The sequence below is a fragment of the Silurus meridionalis genome, chromosome 11, assembly GCF_014805685.1.
Source record: "Silurus meridionalis isolate SWU-2019-XX chromosome 11, ASM1480568v1, whole genome shotgun sequence".
In the NCBI taxonomy this organism is placed as follows: domain Eukaryota; kingdom Metazoa; phylum Chordata; class Actinopteri; order Siluriformes; family Siluridae; genus Silurus; species Silurus meridionalis.
Genome location: NC_060894.1, coordinates 18,151,132 through 18,172,385, shown reverse-complemented (window position 1 = coordinate 18,172,385; position 21,254 = coordinate 18,151,132). Strand labels below are relative to the sequence as shown.

Here is a 21,254-nt window from a genome sequence, read left to right as displayed (position 1 = left end):
TGATAATTGTGAGACAACCAAGGCACATGTAAAGTATTACAAAAAACACAAAGATTTACCGATTTACAAGTAGGAAACAATAGTGTTGCGTGTAAACACTATTTTGGGGGCTGTACATTTTTGACCTGGGTGATCAGTTATTGATTTTAGAGATAAAAAAAACAATTGTACTTGTCATAGAGCACATTAATCACTGTGGAACAAATACAGTTAGTTACAAATAACAAATACTTTTGTATACTGTAATGCTGGACCCTATATATACAGTATATATATATATATATATATATATATATATATATATATATATATATATATATATATATATATATATATAATATCTTAATATTATTATTATTTGTTTATATAATATTTTTAATATTAATAATTTAAAAATATATATTTTAGAATTTTGGGATTGTCAGGGTTTTCTCATTTTCTCATATATAATATTATTATTATTTGTTTATTTATTATATTATTCTTACACATGCTAACTGTGAATTGTTACATGTCTATTATGCGGCAAACATTATTTTTCTATGGGGTAAATAAACGGAACTGAACTGAATTATTATTATTTCAGGAAATGTAAAATATCTTAAGTAGCTATTTAATGAATTAATAGATTCAACAGTAATGTAGAACTTTACTATAGTATAATAAAGTCAAGAAGTTGAACTTGTGGCGTCAAATTAATCTAACGTGGCTAAACTATAACTTTTTGTCCGAATTTAGTGACTTATTTAATCCTTCCAGCTCCCAGTGTCCTGTTATGGTTCTGCCAAATTTTATCACCCACTCTGAACTTCTCCCTGTCCAATGAAATTCCATCTACACTGTTTAATCTGATTCAGCATGCTGATTGCCCTACTCACATATGTGGTCACATACTGGACTGAATATTTCCCATTGTTTTTCTCTAGAAATCAGTATCTGGTTGTGTGGTCGAGGGTTTCTGGTTTGATCACAAACTTCAGGAGGCTGTTTACAATTTTAGCAAGGACGTTTGTATTTCTTTTTCCAATGACACAACAGATGCCTTCTCTCCTTACTATTATAACTAACCCTTCTGATTCATATGCAATTGTTTTACAGTTTAATGACATTATGTCTGACACAGACTGGTTTGTGTTCTGGCCCTACCCATTGCTGGTTATACAACTTCTAAAAGAAGAAAAAGAAGAAGAATAGTCTTTTTTTTTTTTCACCTTTTCATTCTGTCTTCTGAAACTCCTGCTCTTTATGATCTTTCAAATGATCTTCTTTTTGCTGATTCTGGTGCCATCAACACTTTACACCATCTTGCTCTCTACTGCCTTTTAAAAGCTTCATACAAAATACTCTTATTCCATTAGTTACTGGTGTGCCAGGTTTTGCTCCTATCTGGTTCAAATCTAAGTTTATTAATATCAAAATAAACAAATCAGCCTGTGCAGCTGTAGCGCAAGGTGTTCCTCAAGGATAATCAGTTCTTGGTGCTATTTTTTTTTTGTATATATGCCTCTTACTTTTCTTTCGGGTTCTCCTATCAGAGGTCGCCACAGCGGATCATCCGTCTCCATACCCCCCTGTCCTCTACATCTGCTTCTTTTAACCCAACTACTTGGATGTCTTCCATCACCACATCCATTAACCTCCTTTTTGGTCTTCCTCTTTTCCCCCTTCCTGGTTGCTCCATCCTCAGCATTCTCTTCAGCAGAAGAATGTGCTGTCCCTCTAATAAACTCGTTTTTAATCCTGTCCATCGTCGTCACTCCAAACAAAAACCTCAACATTTTTAGCTCTGCTACCTCCAGCTCCACCTCCTGTCTTTTACTCAATGCCACTGTCTCTAAACCATACAACATCGCAGGTCTCACAGTCCTATGAACTTTCCCTTTCACACATGCTATCACTCTTCTCCACCCACTCCACCCTGCCTGCACTCTTTTCTTCACTTCTCTAACACACTCTTCATTACTTTGCACTGTTGTTCCCAGGTACCTGAACTCCTCCAACTTCTCCACCTCTTCTCCCTGTAACTGCACCACTCTACTGGCCTCCCTCTCATTCACACACATGTACTCTGTCTTACTCCTACTGACTTTCATTCCCCTTCTCTCCAGCACGTACCTCCACCTCTCCAGACTCTTCTCAACCTGCTCCCTATTCTCACCACAAATACCATTATCATCCGCAAACATCATAGTCCATGGAGACTTCTGTCTAACCTCGTCCATCAACCTGTCCATCACCACTGCAAACAGGAAAGGGCTCAGAGCCGATCCTTGATGCAGTCGAACCTTCACCTTGAACCAGTCTGTCGTTCCTACTGCACACTTTACTGCTGTCACACTGTCCTCATACATGTCCTGCACCACCCTCACATACTTTTCTGACACACCAGACTTCCTCATACAATACCACAACTTCTCTCTCGGCACTCTGTCGTACGCCTTCTCTAAATCCACAAACACACAATGCAACTCCTTCTGACCTTCTCTAAACTTCTCCTTAAAGCTAATAATGCATCTGTGGTGCTCTTCCTCAGCATGAAACCATACTGTTGCTCACAGATGGTCACCTCTTCTCTCAGCTTGGCTTCCACTACTCATAACTTTATTCCCCTGTAGTTACTGCAGGTCTGCACATCTCACTTATTCTTAACATATTTGCCTCTCACTTATATGTTATTTTTATATGAAATCACCATCTCAGTTTTTACTATTTAATCTACCACATTTATAGCACCACCTACTCTTACATCACTCCTTCTAGATATAAAAAAAATATAGATTAAACACTGCTTAAAGATTTATTTACGGGTCTTTAATTCTTGATCTATAACTATAGAGCTTGTTGTAAACATTAAAAGGGTCAGTAATAAACACTGTGGCTGTTTTTTCAGAAAGAAAGTATTACTTCTGGTCAAGTGTTCAGACAACATGTAAAGACAACACAAATATCATTCTGACAAACTCTCAAGATCAAGACAATATATATATATATAAAGAGAGAGAGAGAGAGAGAGAGAGAGAGAGAGAGAGAGAGAGAGAGAGAGATCTTCATCTTAAGGAAGAGCGCAAAGTCAGCAGTAGGGTGGGTACGGAAGTGAGATCATGTGGATTGTTCTCCAATGATCATGAATGGTTTCAACATTTTCAGGGGTTGAGCTCAATGAAGGCCTTCATGATCTTTCATCATCCTCCAGTGATGTTCTTCCACTATTGAATCCAAAAGAACTGTCCATGATGAAATCGCAGACCGGGTAATGCACATGGTCACAATCGCACCAGTTACTCGAAACTTGTTGATACCACCTTGTGTATATATGTATATATCCAAAGACTGAGAAAAGTTTAAGCATAAATGTCAATGAGTAATACACAAATCCCAGTCAGTAGAAAAAACATCTTGAGACTGTACTTAAATCAGACCACAATAAGGACTGACGTTCCTACAAAGCTTCACTCAGAGTTGATTCCGTATACTTTTGAAAATCTATACTAATGATACTAATGACTAATGAAAACTTGTACCCTTGATGGTACCACCAAATGAACAAGAAAAACGTAACGAAAACTGCAGTACTACATCAGGGCACACACACACACCAAAAAATGTTTTAACAAAGTTTCTTTTCCACTCTTCATGACATGATAAACACAGAGGATGATGAAACTTTGGTCCATGTTTTTTATCACCACTTGACTACTGCAATTCCTGTTTTTTTTTTGTTTTTTGCAGCTTGGGTATATACCAAACACACTGTCTACTGCTTTCTGTCTGCATCTAAATCCTGATAATAACATACAGTATCTTACAGAACGTTGCTCCGTTTTATGATCCTGAGCTCCTTTGTCCTTTCATTCCTGTACATATGATAAGATCTTCTTGCACTAAGGTCAAAATAGTTTTTTTTAGCTTGTCCAGTTTGGGATGAAGATCATTATAGCACTTAAACTTTAACACACTCTATGAATGTCTTAGGAACTGCTTTACTATTGTTTCTTTTTAACTGCATTGTCCTGTTCTTCTGCTAGCACGATTCCTCTCTGAAATCTAGGGTTTTGGTAAAGGTCTTACATAAATTGGCATTTTTTTATTATAATACATTTATCACTACTGACAGGAAGGTGGCGCTGGAGCTGAAGATGCTGTATTTTCATTGGGAGTGATGAGAATAGACAGGATTAAAAATTAGTTTATTAGACCACGCATGTAGGATGTTTTGGAGACAAGGTGAGGGAGATCACGAGTGAGATGGTTTGGACATGTGCAGAGGAGGGACATGGGGTATATGAATGCTAAATATGGAGCTGCCGGGAAGGAGGACAAGAGAAAGGCCAAGGAGGAGGTTTATGGTGTGGTGAGAGAAGACATGAGGGTGGTTGGTTTGAAAGAGGCAGATGTCAGGGCGAGAAGAGAAGGAGAAGAAGATGAAAACCTGAATCACATAATATAAGCCACATTCACACTGGACACAGTTTTATTCACAAGAATGATGAAAGCTGCCTGGCAGTAATTTCCATTTTGCCCTTAAAAAAAAAGATCTAAACCGTGTTGACACATCAGGCTGAGCAGAAACTTTTGCCAAAGTGGAAACTGCTAATTAGTCAAAATAAATTCTGTCGCTTCCCCAAAAGTGAGAAGCGTAGAGCTACTTGGAGTTGCAAGTCACATCACCCATTTTTTATAAAAGCAGGAAATCTAAGTTAAAATATATGCCATTTTTTACTGTGAAATGTGGATGTGCCACCCTTTTATATTTCAAAAAACATGATCTGGAAATCTGAGATCAGTAATGAAAATGGTTGTATTTTGCATTCTTTTTCTAATTTAATATCATTTTTAGAACAAACGAAGTTAATGACAACAACCTGAGTGAAAATTGCGAATATTTTGAAATATTTACATCGTAGCGTTTCGTAGCATGTGTCATGTCCCCTCGTTGCCAGTGTGAACTTGAGCTGGCATGGACTCTGCACATTTGTGTAAAAGCTTATGATCCATTTTAGATTAAATTCATCAGGGTGTCGCCTGAACACATGCTTCAACAGATTAGGCGCGTGGAACGCCGTTATTCCACATTTGCTTGCATTTAAATAAGAATACTAGAAATTGTGCAGAATATTACATAAAATATTCCCAATACTGGACCTATTGTTTCATTGGTTTTAATATATTTGAAAATATTCATAATAAAAAGGAATAAATATATGAAATATACTATATACTATATATAACAATATGAAATATATTTGCTCACCGTAATAGAATGAAGTAGGTGAAAGAGGTACTGTGAGCAGTTATAGTCATTGTGCTGCCATTGCTCTCAGGTTGACAGAAGCAGCAGACTAGAACAGCTGTGGTTGTGCAGTACAGAACACTCATTTAGAGAATGATATGGCAGACAGGCTGGCATTTAAGCCACGGATAAAATGGCAGAGAAACGACCATGGTCATGAAATTGGATGAAACTCAGCATGGCCAGGCGAGATGTTAAACCGTCTGTAACATCCTCAGTGGTCTAAAGCCAGGACCAAAGGGTTGAAGCAAGCTTGGTTTAATGCGAAGGAGAAAAACTGTTCAGACAATTGGACATCAGATCGACAGTCTAATTAAAAAAAATAGCACAAGCCAGAGCAAAACGAGGCAAGCAAAATTTGTCTGAAGATATCCAGAGTCCAGACAGGATCAAAGAACAGGTATAAATGATTGACAAGACTTTGGAACATGAGTCTGATCAGAAAATGCTTATATTGTCCTTAGCTGATGAAAGGAGGAACACATGATTGCGGGGGTTCCCAGAAGGAAGTGTGACAGGTGGATTTTCCGAAAATGAAGGGTTAGTGGTCATTGCTCTGGCGCCACTTCAGTGCCCCATCTGTGAAGTGCCATTCTCCTATTTCTCACCTGGCACAAACATGTACACAGACGAGGAGAAAATATGCCAGATACCAGTCTCGATCCCTAGTGAACTATGGCTCATATCAATCAGTACAAGCATATGAATAAACACCTCAAGTGGTCAGGAAATTATAACCCGGCTCTTAATTTGTTGACATACATTTACCGATAATTTTGTTAAGGATTTAGTAGTAACCGGTATAAAATGGCGACACTGAAACACTGAAGGTCATAAACATTATCTTGGCTTTGTCACTTGTCAGTCCAATTAAGCTGTCATCCATTTAGTTGGCAAGACTTGGCAACACTTTGGCACTTTGAATATGGATGCTGGCTTCTATTACCTAAATGAGCCCCATTATTGCTAATCTATGGCCTCTCAACATCATTATAGACTTTACACAAATTAATTTTGCATATTTGACTATTCATATTAATGGGAACAATTTTCACCAAAAGGGAGAAAGGGATTTTTGCATGCAAATCCTCTGAAAATTCAATTCAATTAATTTTAATTTGTATAGCACTTTTTACAATGGACATTGTCTCAAAGCAGCTTTAGACAGATAAAGCACTTATAAGGTAACAAGAATGTGGAAGTTTATTCCCTATAACTGTGTTCCTTAAAATTGTTTATACCTGATGAGCGAGCTAGTGGCGACTGCAGCAAGGAAAAACTCCATGAGATGGTATAAGGAAAAAGCGGAACCAGAATTAAAAGTAAACCTGCCCTCATCTGGGTGGCACTGAATTGTCGATTCAATGCAGTTCCATTATTGAGGTGTGTAGTAATCGTGTCTGTAAATGCAGAACTATTCGTGCAACCGGTAAACCTAAATACATTGTAGTAGACTATTGATATTAATTTCAGTCCAAATCCATCCTCACATTTGTTTAGTTGCTCAGTGACTTCATTAAGAAGAAAGGACAGGAACACTGAACACTGGACCCTCAGGGGCATGTTTACTTGACAGAAAGAGTCTAAATCCATTCTTAAAGTTTTTAAGTTACTCAGTAACTTCATGGATCTTCAAGCTGTTCATGTGGAACTGGACAGAGTGGCATCCAATTGGAGAACTTCATCCATGGGTAGGATGTTGGGGTGGATCAGGTGGAGCCGAAGTGAAAGAAGACACAAGATCACCGGCCACTGGTTTCTCCACTGGTTTCTCCACTGGTTTCTCCACTGGTTTCTCCACTGGTTTCTCATTTATGAGAAACTGTGTGAGAGAGAGAGAGAGAGAGAGAGAGAGAGAGAGAGAGAGAGGTGACAGGGAGAGAAAAAAATAAAGACTGTTAAGCATTTTTAATTGTTTAAATGTTAAGGACACAGTACAGTTTGTTCGGGGTGTAAATTGCGACTCCGTAGAAGAAAACCTAAGAAAAAAACCTAAGAAAAACCTACTGACAAAAGGCTTGATTAAATAAATGTGTTTTCAGCCGAGACTTGAACACTGAGACGGAGGTGTCTGAATCCCGAACACTAATTGGAAGGCTGTGGGGCTTTGTAAGAAAAAAGCTCTGCCCCCTGCTGTAGTCTTTATTATTTTAGGTACCAACAAATAGCCTGCACCTTTTAATAAAAAAAAACCCTGCACAATACAGTATCTTATAATATCTCACGATATCTCAAAAATCAGTTTGCAACAGAAGACTGTAGATATTTTGGACAATCTTTGAGCAGACCTCCAAAAGGAATCCATGCATGCATATATAAAGTCTACTGAATCCACTAGCCAGTGGTTCAGCTGGAGTGCTTGCGCCAATGAGTACCCACTTCTGCATAAGAGTGGCTCGTTCAACCCTACATGGCTCCTTTCTCCCTATTAAACACTTCACTCATTCCGCCTACCACAAGTGAACCACTTTTATTTTCTGGTCTTGTTCAAATTCTTTCTTTTCACTAACACAACTAATCATTCCCTTTCTGAGACTATCCTGGTCTCCAGCACCTTTTTGTTTTTGCATGAAAGTGAACACGGACTATGTTTTGACATACTTTAGGAGTTTAAAAATTGTGAGAGCTTGGTCTATTGCAGGATCTTTAAGGGTTACACAACTGCTTGCCTCCTTGCACATAAATAATCCATTTTGTGTTTTTTCAGCAATTTCTGATATTGCATAATAGGGATTTTCATCTCCATAACTGAGTCTGTTGAGATTTGCATCTCAATGCATAGCCAACAATACGATACATTAAAGATACATATAAAGCAGCTACCGGGTACCAGCTACTAATAGGATGCTGTGAAATTCAATAGAGATAGTTTGCTTTTATTTCGTTGGTTCAGACAGACAGCAAATCATAAATGTTCTTAAGTGCCTTCAGACTTAAGGTATGGCCCCCTTTCACAAACAGGCATTCGTAGTGCAATAAAAGGAAAAAAGATTCTGTCTTGAGGAAGATGCAGCTCTACCTCTGCCATGTTAATCTGTATTCTATGTGACTCTCAGGACACGCCTCAGTCTCCGTAGTGTTGTGATACGTCATATCACGTAGCAGCAGCGGTGCTGAGAGAACTCGCTTGAGAAATAGTTTAGTGAGGAGAAATAAATCCACATATAAAATATTGCTCACAAATTATTTCTCACATTCTAAATAATAAAAGTTAAAGTAATAAAGTATCGGATTTTTTAAATCGATGCATCACAACCTTAATGCCGATGTATAAAATATTCCTATTGCATATGAAACAGTTTGGGAAAATATTCTGGCAAATAAATACAAAACAGTAACAGCAAACACACAACCGCATATTAAAAGCACAAAAGTAAATATAGGACATCAATTTTAACTCAAACCAGAATAGGATTGTATTTGTCACGCACACATTACAGCTCAGTTACATTATTTTCTTCTTACTTCCTAGTTTGGGGTCAGCCTTGCTATGGCAGACCTGAAGCAGGAAGGGTTAAGGGCCGTGTTAAGGGTCCCAAAGGGCATCAGTAACACGTAGCCTCAAATACTGAGCCATCACTTACTGAAGTTCACATGATCACTGGTTTTATTTAACAATACTGCTTTAATGTAAAGTTACATACACTGTATGGACAAAAGTATTGGGACTTTTTCAGCCACATGTGGCTCTTCCCCAAACTGTTACCACAAATTTGGAGGCATACAATTGTACATGTCTTTGGATGTATCAAAATGTTCACTTTACTTGAACTAGGTGACTACAGAGGTTTCGCTCTCGAAACGCTGCTGCCCTCTTAATGTTCTTAAACTAATGTTTGCAAGGTAATAAATCAGTTCTTCTATTTACCCACACATAAAAAAAGCTTCCAGTTTCCCAGATGCATCATAAAGTTAAGACAGGCTTTACTGATAGATTGAGTGTTTGGTGGAATGCTCATTCGGCCATTCAGAGATAATCTTGCTTACTCAGCCCTGAGCTGCCGAAGTGCTTAATTCAGAGTCCTTACATTTTTTCACATTTTATCGCTCGTTGCGTTACACTTGCCGTAGTATGCTGTGCGCGGCAGGAAGATGTCATCAGAGCATGCCCTCTCCCAGATGGCAGAGGTGCTTCCTGGGGGCAATCTGTTACTCTGACATGTATTCAGTGTTCTAGATGGAGAAACAGCAGCAGTGTGACACATTACATTAGAAATAAATGTATTTAGCATTCAGAATTATGAATGTAAACCCAAAACAAAAGAAAGCACGTATAGATCTTTAGTGTTTTTAATTAAAATTAGCATAAAATTCTCTATTAATGCACTTTTTTCACATAATTTCATGTTCGTTTGAAAATATTATAAATCCTACATCAACATGCATCAGACACTGGGCCTAAAGGAAAGCATAAGAAAGTGACATTTCTTTTAGCATTTTCATATACAGATTGAATTCTTTCCATTGAAAATGTTAGAACTGTACATTTCTTAGTAACAGTCTGACTCAGCATGTGGCGATCGCTCAACAGCACGGAGATTTGTCATTGCCAGGAAGGAAAAAAAAAAAATTATCAAGATGTTGTATAAACTGTCAGGTATGTATTTCATATATCTCTTTTTATCTGTACAACAGGTTGATTTGTTGTCAAAAGCATACCAGCATGTAAAAATAAAAACATTGAGGGGGAAATGAAAAGGCATTTTCTCTTATAATAGTGCAGTTTTAGACAGGACAGGACCTTTTCAGAGCATTTACAAAAAGACCGACCCGCTTGAACAGTCGCTTGAGGGTAAAACCCCCTGTGGTCATGCGACCATTTTAAATGTCATCAAATTTCTATTCAGTGCTTTCTGTTGATACTGCATATGAAAAAGTAGGACTTTTACTAGAGATACCAGGATTTTTTTAAAGTGTACCTTGTTCTTGCATATTTACAGAAATGTACATGCATTTGAATGTAATAGTTGTAATAGTATGTAAAATGTAATAGTTAAGCAATAGAAAAATATAAAAAATCAAATTAATTATTTAAGTATTTTACAAACTACGGTTTGTGCACATGCTAATCAGAATCAGAATCATGTTTATTGGCCAAGTGTGTTGACACACACAAGGAATTTGGTTCCAGCTGTTAGTGACTCTCAAAAGTACAGACATAAATAAAACCTATACATGACAAAACAGACACGACAAGACCAAAACAGACTATACAATACAATACAGACAATGTGAGACAGTATAGACAGTGTGGGTAATAAATAGGGATACAGCTCAGTAATGTACATAAAGTGTGAGAGTGCATGGTAGTGCAAATGACAGTATTGTGTGTCAGGTATGATAGAGAGTTTACCATAAAACTTTGTACAGTATATAGCAGCCATAGTGTGTGCAACATATACAGAATGCATGTATTATATTAGTATTAGCTATTAGATATAGTGGAGGGTATATTCAAAACTAAATACAGAATGTTTTATATAACTTGTGACAATAAAGGGAAAAAGACCAAAATCAGTGCACGCATGAAGACAATTTTTGTTGATCAGCTAACCTAGTAGAAAGTGTATATCTTGACACACAGGTAACTTTTTATTTATTATAAAAATGAGTAAAAAATACTACTTGCATTTGTATGCATCTAGATTTATGTGTACAGAAGGACTTGATTGGAGGCAATAGAGGCATCTCCAGTCTATTTATCTATTAATATTTCTGTATACTCCATGTGTTTTAAATTTCCAATCACTAAGTAGGATCTACTACCCGATTTGACTGACATTCTAAGGAAATGCTCATATTGAGCCCAAATGTATGATTGTTGAACTGTTAAAAAGTCAAGAGTCTTTGAGTGTTTAATGGTGCTAGCTCTCCAAAGTAGTTTTCTGAGACATAAAGTTTCTGTCAATGGGTTTTGCAAAGAACCTTGAAGGGTTCCCTATAAGGGTTCCCCTTCTATTTTGATGAAACATCCTGAATTTTTATATTCAAGAAAGATGCTTACTAATACCATGCATTCAAATAGGGGAAATTCCCAGTGACTAAAACATATTCTTTGGAGCCAAATGGGATGTTCTGCGTATTTTTGAATTTCTGATCTTCTGGTGAGTACAAAAGTTTTAAGAATTTACAGAAAATATAAACAAACAGGAAAGAAATCACATTTAGTGAGCTGCATTGCTGAATGTATATAAGCATTGAGACAGGTCAGGGAAGAGAACACTTGTATCTAGCCAGACTAGTTAGATCGGACAGAAAGAAATTACACAAATAACCACTTTTTACAATTAAAAGCATCTCTGAACATAACCACATCATACATCGAGGTGTCAGGCTACAGTAGCAAAACTCATACCCAATGTATCACTGCTGTCAGCCAAAATTAGAAATCGGAGGCTATAGTGGGCTGAGGTGCAGCAAAAAAGCTTTATTGCATCACACAGTGTACTGTGGTCAACATGATTTAGAGGCTGTAAACCAGCAACCAGCTGTGCTCACTGTCTGTTACACTATCACTGATTATACCATCAAGTAAATATTGGGTAATAGGTTGTTGCACATTTGGCACATTTTCATATTTTTCATTTTCATGGCTTTAACACACTTCATATACAGTATATCACATTTTTCACATGTAAGTGATTTTCCATCATTTTTTATAGGCGCCAAAAGACATTTATTCACAGTTAATTCATTTTTTATGCTACATTTTCACATGCATTGCAATGATGCACAATGCAAATATGGCTTCTGCTTAATGCAGAGATACTGTTCAAATTAAACTGTAGAGAATCCAGCTCCATCACAGTTTGGGTTCAGTGAGCATTTTAATTCGTTCAGAAATTACTCAGACCTTTCTATTATTATTTTTTAATTTACATTATGTTATGTCTCACCATTATGACAAAATGCTTTAAACTTTCCCCCACTTCAACATTTACTACATAATGACAAATCTAACCGAAGATTTGTATTCACTTTAATTCAAATGCAAATGTATATGTATATAAAAATTTAAAAAAGCCTGAAATATCACATAGGCATAAGCCCTTTGCTATATGATGCTTTTACAAATTACAAATTTAGCTCATATGCATCCCATTTCTCATCTGCGCGGTGTTTCTTTGTTTTTATCAGAGACCATGTGTGGCAAATTGTTACCTTTACATTACATGGAAAGGCACATACCCGTCTTTTTCAGTTCTACCACTTAACAATGCATAGCAGAGCAAAAAATAAAGTTATGAGGTGAAAGGAACTGCCTGCAGAGCTCAGAGACTGCACTGTGTCAAGGCACAAGTCCTGGGAAGGCTTCAAAAAAAGTCTGTGGCTTTGAAAGTTCCCAAGAATACAGTGGCCTTCATTATTCATTAATAGAAGATGTTTGGAACAACCAGGTCTCTTCGCGTAGGTGGCCACCCAATCAGCAATCGGGGGGAATGACCTTGGCTATAGAGGTGACCAAGTACCTGACGGTCATTCTGTTTGAGTTTTAAAGATGATTTGTTGAGATGGAAGAAACTTTCACAAAGTTACCACTGCAGCACTTCAGTGAACTAGGCATTTTGACAGGCTGCTGAAAATGATAATTTTTCTAGCTCTGCAGCCAGATTCTTAGTCCTCACAGTTTAGGATATGGCAATGATATGTATTTCCAGCTGTTAGACCTGACAGTTACAGGTGTGTTTCTTTCCAAACAATTTTGCAGAAACGTCTCAAAGTTGAGTCAGAGAAATAAGATTTATTTAAGTGTCATAACTGTGCACTTTAACTCCTTGGCAGATTATTCTTTTTTTTTTTTTTCTAGTGTGCGTGTGTGTGCGTGTGTGTGTGTGTGAGTGTGTGTGTGTGTGTGTGTGTGTGTGTATATATATATATATATATATATATATATATATATATATATATATGTATACAATTCTTAACCTTATTTTTTTATCATTTATAGTTAGACTTATATTTTTTAAATACACCTTTATACCTTATTTTAAATTATTTATTTTTCATTGCTTTCATTCTTTTTTTATATTGTATTTTTTTTTTTTTCATGAAAAAACATTTTGCTACATGACATACTCTAAAAAAATTTTATGTGACATACAATTTTTATAGAAATTTATATCAGTGTGCTATTTATTTTTTATATTATTATTATTATTATTATTATTATTATTATTATTTTATTTATTTTTTTATTTTTTTTGTCCCACATGTATGTATTCCATTCTGACATATATTGATGTGGAGAAAATATTTATTTAAATGCATTGTACTGTACTAATCTTACTCTTAATCCCTCATGAAGTGGACTGCTATGAAAAATGATTTGTGGTTTTGCTTATTCCTCCATATTAACATGTTCATTCTAATAGAAGTAGAAATACACATGTGAACGGGAAAATGAACACAATATATTTATTATAAAATATTCAATAATATTTATTACTTTTAGGAATATTTTATGAAAGTCAGTAGGAGTAAGACAGAGTACATGTGTGTGAATGAGAGGGAGGGCAGTGGACTGGTGTGGTTGCAGGGAGAGTGTGTTAGAGAAGTGAAGAAAAGAGTGCCGGCAGGGTGGAGTGGGTGGAGAAGAGTGATAGAGTAGAGTATCTGTGAGAGTAAGAGGGAAAGTTTATAGGACTGTGGTGAGACCTGTGATGTTGTATGGATTAGAGACAGTGGCATTGAGTAGAAGACAGGAGGTGGAGCTGGAGGTAGCAGAGCTGAAGATGTTGAGGTTTTCGTTGGGAGTGACGATGGTGGACAGGGTAAGAAATGAGTTTATTAGAGGGACAGCGCATGTAGGACGTTTTGGGGACAAAGTGAGAGAGGCATTATTTGTATAGTGTTTTTAACATTAGACATTGTCCCAAAGCAGCTTTATCACGATAAAGAGGTTATGACATTGAAATGTATAAGTTTAATTTCTTATAAGTTATCCTGAATGAGCAACCCCCTGGCAACATTCATTACAGTTCCATCACTATTGTGGTGTTGTGTTCAGTGATCGGTTCATGCAAACTGCAATCCTAAGACAGTGGATCTTAATTACAGTCTAAATGCATCCTTAAAGTTCTCACTAACTTCATGGATCTTCAAGCTGTTCATGTGGAACTGGACAGAGTGGCATCCAATTGGAGAACTTCATCCATGGGTAGGATGTTGGGATGGATCAGGTGGATCCAAAGTGAAAGAAGAGACAAGATTACTGGCCACTCATGATTTCTCTTTTTTTTAATGAGAAACTGAGAGAGAGAGAGAGAGAGAGAGAGAGAGAGAGAGAGAGAGAGAGAGAGAGAGAGAGAGAGAGAGAGAGAGAGAGAGAGAGAAAGGGGGGGGGGGGGTTATAGACAGTTATTAAAAAAAAAAAAAAAAAAAAAGTGACCGGTGACCACAAAACCATCTTCACAGTGAAATCTTGATCATTTCCGACAGGTTGATATAATATTCTGCACGCGCGCGGCCCAGGTCCCGGTGTGATCGTGGCGCGCGCTGTGATTGGTCAACGTGGTCTGTCTTTCAAGGCGTGTGGGCGTGGTTTTCGTCAGAGAAACGAAGAGAGACGAAGAGAGAGAAAGAGAGCGAAAGAGAGAGAGGCACAGAGCTGCGCTCACACACACTCATACACACACGTACACGCACATACGCGCGCACACGCACGCAAACGCTCGTGCGCATCGCTCCTCCGTTGGCACGGCTCACGGTCTTTCGCCTTCGCTCCGACGAGCGCCACGGGTGGGAAGCGCGAAGTTGCTCGAAAGGAGCCGCGGGGATCCCCATCGTCGCGGCGAACACCTGGATAAGGAGCGCGGAGAGCGCAGCGTAAGGGACCAACGCGCGCGCGCGCAAGTCGAACCGGAACGCGGACCATCATGCTCGGCAAGCAGCACATGCTCTTTGCCCTGTACGGCATCTGCGGGATCCTGCTAAAAGGTAAATGCGCCTCTAACTTCTCTACACCTTTTCCAGAAAAAAAAGACAAGGCAAGCTTTAGTGAGGAAGCTGGCTCAGCATCGCGCGAGCTCGGCACAAGTGCACAGGAATGCCGCACGCGCAAAAAAAAAAAAAAAAGAAAAAACCGCGCACGCACGCATGCATACATGCGTACTGTACGTACTTAAGCCCGCGCGCACATTCACACGCACACCAGCATTGACAGTACATGCGTTACTTATTCGCCTTAGACGTGTCGGCGTGTTGAAACGTTCCTTGCACGTGGACATATAGCACCGCGCGCCCAACCCCGACTCCTTTGCGCCTGAGCGCGCGTGCCTCGCTCTGCCTCACGTTTTCCCATCCCTGGTCGTTTTTCAAGCTCGGAAAAAACTTTGCGTATCTTATGATCGGGGTGAAGTTACTCCAGGGCTGTTGGTGAGGCTTTCAGGAACGACATGAGCAGTCTTTTGCATTTCATTCATATTCCAGACTCAAATGCGTTCAGTTGGCACGGTTTTTTTATTTATTTTTAACCCAAAGCTTGATGATTTTTTTCTTGTTTTGGCTGCCACTTGTAATGTGAGGCTTTGCTTTTTCCCTAGTGGTCGGAGTGCTGAAATAAATTGATGCCAATTCAACACAAATGCAGAAATGTTGCGCAAGAGCCCCCCCTCCAATGCCAATGATTTATTTTCTCCTCCTATTACAGCTGGAATTGCACCTTATTCCATCCATCGTTTGCTGCTAGGGGCGTGGTCACGCGAGATATTATGACAAGGGGCGTGGCCACGCCACCAATCAGAGCACAATCAATTCAATTGGCAACGTGTGCAAAACTATTATAATATAATATATAATATACGGAGAAAAAAAAAGTAGAGAAAATGCATATAACGCAGATGAAATACCAAACCAAATGAATGGGCACCTTGTTTGTGTGACCTTGATTTCTTTCTGTTTGACAAATGAAAACAATCCAGCTAATCTTATGTAACATCCAAAGTCTGATTTTGACGAACGAGCTGCGATGCAATGCAGTGGGTTGGACCGCGTGTCATCAATCCGTCGTATCTTTCAAATGAGTGTAAATACGACCCTCCGGTGGCAAACTGTTTACATATCAAACATCCCAGCTCCAGGCTCTGTCAGGCATGTGTGTGTGTGTGTGTGTGTGTGTGTGTGTGTGTGTGTGTACTCAGGCTGCTGTGCATAAAGAGTGAGTCATGTCTGCTCGTTCGAGAGGCAGGGGTACGTGCAGACATGCATATGTGTGACACTGGCGTGATACCTAGAGCTGCACATCGATGCTCGGGTAGGAAAGGGGAAGAGGGGTCCGTTAATAATCACAGATAATTAAGCAGCGTCCTCAAGGCAGCACTTTTAATGACTTGTCTGTGTGGAGCGATGTATCGATCTCCCGAAGCCTTCTCCCAGCCCGTAAATCAGGCTGACTGCTCTGCCGAGAGCGAGCGGCCAACCGAGCCCTGTTCAGCCCAGCTCGGATCAGGCTACCCACACACACACACACACACACACACACACACACACACACACACACACACACACTGTTGCCGGGATGAACCTTTTACAGGAAATAACAATGTTGCAGCCCCAAATACTTTGTCTGCTGCTTAGTAGATGTAGTTTCAGTCAAGTCATGAAACTTATAGTTTACATTTCACATAAAAAAAAAGCTTTGCAATGTTATATCTTATATTATTCTTAATCTAACAGAATAAGGACCTCTATGCCTTAAGTGATTCACAGTTCAGCGAACAAAATAGTACACTGATCATAACTTTGACAAATTATGACAATGTATATCAGTGCAGTTGTGTATATATATATATATATATATATATATATATATATATATATATATATATATATATATATATCCCAAATTACGACCGAACATTCCATATTTAATCTCGGTGCAGCACCTTGTGGCAGCAGCCCACGAGCCCCAGCTGACATTCATACATCTATTATTGATGCCACCTGTACGGATAGGTTTCCCTTTTCTTTGTTAGAAAAACTCAGGTCCAGACAGCCAGAGCTGCAGCCAGGTTCTGATGAGGGCTGTGTTTCAGAGAGCTTCACCCTCTTCCCCTTTCTTGGACTGGAGAATATCTTAGATCCCAAAGCCGTTTTTTTTAGCCTTGAATTAATGTACAGTATATGTAGGCTATAAATTCACCCCGGGGGCCATGTGGGTTTCCTTTGTGGTTTTCACCACAAAGTGTCAGTAAATGCATTGTTGACTCCAAATTGCCCTTATGAGTGTGTGGAAGGCATCCGGTAGTGTTGTGTATCCCTGCCTTACATGTCCTGTGTTTCTAGGAGAGGCTTTGAATCCTTCATGAGCAGGATAAACCACTTGCTGAAGATGAATGAATGAGTCCTTCAGACTAGGACTTTTTTTTTTTATGCCACTTCTGCATATCCACAAAGTTAATATTATGGAAATGCAAAGCCAAATGTGTCTGGTCAGCCTGTCCTTCGAGCTGCAGTAGATGGCACTTGGCTGTGGACAAGTGGAGCGATGACGAATGCAAAGCCAGACGCGAGTTTAACAGCTTCTGGTTCTTTCGAGCTTTATCAGCGCGGGAGCGAGCATGCATTCGTGTGAGTTGGGAGGTAATGGCTTTTCTTCATCATTGCTCTTCTGTCTTTGTCGTTCAGCAAGCATGTGTGTGTGTGTGTGTGTGTGTGTGCATGCAGGTGAGCATCGGTACAGGTGAATGCGATCAGACAGGTGAGAAATGAAGAGGCACGCTGTGGCCTGACTGGGGCAAGCTTTTGTTTGGTGTTTATTTCTCAAAGAATAGCCTCTGTTTTCCTTCCAAAGCAAAGAGACCTAGGGCACATGGCCCCTCTCCCTGTGCGATCCCAATGTGTTTGCTTGGTTGATTAAACTGGATAGAGAACAGGATTACAGGTGAATATCCTCCTGCTTTTTTTAAAATTCCCTTTTTTTCTTAACTCGGCATGTTTCCGGATGACTCACAGGCACTGGTCTATCTGTATCTTTCTCTCTCTTTTGTTCTTCTCTCTCTCTCTCTCTCTCTCTCTCTCTCTCTCTCTCTCTCTCTCTCTCTCTCTCTCTCTCTCTCTCTACTGAGCATCTAGGTTTCTGAACAGCCCCCCACCGTAATGTGGCAGTGTAGCTGTGATCAGGCAGGATTTCCCATGATCAAAGGCCCTCTTTTGTTCTTCCAGGTGTTGGGGAAAGTTAAAACAGAAAGAAGGTGGAGAAATCATCGAGTCCTCTTCAAGTGAATTTTTCTTTTCTATTCAACGTCAGTGTTCACTGTCATCAGCGCTAAGCCCACCTTTCTCTCTCTTACACGGATGTATTGTATTGAGTCTGGTCTTTCGGTTCGATCTGGAATACATAAAGTGAACTAGTGCAGTTTGCATCATTTAGAACTGATAAATTCCACTTTTGACAACGTTTACAATGTTCCTGAAGTGACATCTTAACAAATGACTGATTGTCCGCACGTCGGTTTTGCCAAGCAGGGGGAAATGAAAGCTTCAGTACACCGTCCAGTACAATGCTACGACCCAGTCTAGGGTTAGACCACATTGTATGATTGAAGGCATGGGATGGATGTACAGTATTAAGTCTGGTTTTTCTCAAGGGTTCTTCTTCATGGCATCTCAGAGTTTTTCCTTGTCACAGTCGCAACCGACTTGCTCATCAAAGATACAATATTATAAGGAACAAACTTATTAGCAATAAACGTACACATTCTTTTATACAAAAGCTGCTTTGAGACAGTGTCTATTGTAAAGGGACAGGAGACATTGTCCATTTAATTTTTACAAATAAAAATGAATAGAATAGAATAAGGTACAAACATATACTTACAAAAACTGTGATTATTTTTGAACTGCTGACAATCTGAAACAATCAGGCACACGTCAGAAACCCGGAAGGAAAAAAATCATAAAACAAAAATCATAAAAAAAAAAAAAAAACCAGACAAAAAAAATTGGAACAACCGCCCCAGAAAAACCCAAAACCAACAGGAAGATGAAATAAGAAACTCAGAAAACGAACATAAACAGAGAAAACGGCACAGAAATATACATACTGTAGATTTATAGACTGATAACATTAGGGTTGCAAGGGGGTGGAAACTTTCCAGGAACTTTCCACGGAAACTTTATCTGGGGAAATATTCCAGGTTGGAAACGTACCAGGAATTTGTGGGATTTTATGGGAATTAATACAAAATTTGGGGAAATTTCTATAAACTGTATCATTTTGCAACGCTACTGCACATAGAACAGGTGCACACATTAGGTTAACAATGCAATGATTAGGCAGAGGTGAGGGCAGGACTGAACTAAAAAAAAAAAAAATAATAATTGAGTGTTTGCTCAATGCAAACACTAGGTATCATAGGTCAAAAGTACACAAGTACAGTAGAGCACGAGATCACAAAAAGAAATCGAGCATCGGTAATCTTTTTTTTATCGCCACGTTGTGATGTCTTTCAGAGAAGGTAGGCACGGCATCAGTAGGAATGTAGGAAGGTTCAGGCTAGAGTCTAGAATGGATAAACTTTACAGATTAGACACACCAACCCAAAAACAAAAAAAAAGGAGAGATGTTGTGGGTTGTATCAAAAGTCTTATCGTTGGATTGTTACCCTAATGTGTGCACCTGTTCTATGTTCTATGTTTGAACTAAGTTTGTCTATTTCCGGGCTGTTCTCTCTGGTTTTGTGGTCATCGCAAGTCTGAGTTTCCTCCTGTTTATTTCCCCCTAAAAATATTCAGCCTTGATTCACCACATTATATCCAGATAAGTTGTGTCCTGTGTTTATAGTGTTCATGGTATAAAATCGTTGAGTGGATTGGATGATAATCATACAGTGTGTCATGACACAGTATCAGATTTCTGCTTCCCTATATTTAAAGTTATTGAAGATCTAAACCAGTTGTGCATGGTGACTGGCAGAGTGGTTGTGGTTTAGAGCAGCAGTCCCTTTTTTGCACCACGGACCGGTTTATTGTCAGACAATATATTCACGGACCTGCCTTTAAGGTGTGGCGGATAAATACAACAAAATAAAATGATACGACGGCATAAAAACTGGTATTTTTTTAATTTGATAATAAACGTAAATCCACTGTGTGGTTTTTTGTTTATTTTGCTCGATTGGGGGTTTGAATTTAACGGTAATGTATTATGTGTTAGCGGCCGGAGCAGCACCTTTAAGAAGGTAGAGGATGGAGGTAAGACATGTGACCAAGAAAAGATCTCTACATGAATCAAGAGTGAGTCATAGACAGATGTGGTGGAGAGAATCCGGTCATTTCCAAAATGTATTAATAAAACATTGTTCAGAATCATAAATAAAACGGAAATAATGTAAGTTATGTATTCTTTCTGTGCGGCCCGGTACCAATTGACCCATGGACCAGTGCCAGTCCAGGGGGTTGGGGATCACTGATTTGAAGTATGTCATCTCCTAACTTTCTTTCGGCTTCTCCCGTTAGGGGTCGCCACAGTGGACCAGCCGCATGTTTGATTTGGCACATGTTTTTATGCTGGATGCCCTTCCTAACGCATCCCTCCCCATTTATCCGGGCTTGGAACCGGCACTAAGGCTTGTGCAACCCTAATGGCTGGGGTCGGTTCCCTGACCGGGGATCGAACCCGGGCCACAGCGGTGAAAGCGCTGCATCCTAACCACTAGACCACCTAAAAGGAGAAAAAAAAAGAAATGATAAATGTTTGTTTAGTGCTGTTTTGTGGTTTCTTTGCTTTTTCTCCTGTCATTTGACCTCTGCTGAACTCGGTCACTTTAAAAAAAGAAACATTGGAGCAAAGTTTCTGCAGATTTATCATTACATCAGAAGTTCTCCAGTCTGAAAGGGATATAAACCTCCCACTAACTTGTCTGAGTCTTTACATCAGCGCGTTGAAGGACAAGGTCTTTCGTCTAGAGTCTTCAATAGAATCCATTCCTTTTCATGTCTTATAGCCATTATTGAGACAGGAGCT

General features: G+C 38.9%; 1 protein-coding gene and 1 non-coding gene across 4 annotated transcripts in view; one reads left to right on the top strand and one right to left on the bottom strand.

Annotated features, from left to right (window-relative positions):
* The first annotated feature begins 14,852 nt into the window (after positions 1-14,852).
* Positions 14,853-21,254, top strand: part of cadm2a (cell adhesion molecule 2a) — a 360,034-nt gene continuing 353,632 nt past the window's right edge. For 2 of the 3 annotated variants that reach the window (XM_046861229.1, XM_046861228.1), the window contains exon 1: positions 14,854-15,226. In XM_046861229.1, the coding sequence (XP_046717185.1) occupies positions 15,166-15,226 (61 nt within the window). In that variant the 5' untranslated portion in view covers positions 14,854-15,165. Of the gene's footprint in view, positions 15,227-21,254 lie in introns of all 3 variants that reach the window. The other variant, XM_046861230.1, reaches the window with a different exon arrangement.
* Positions 20,886-20,960, bottom strand: trnae-uuc. The gene has a single exon. It is a non-coding gene; the product is annotated as a tRNA-Glu (tRNA).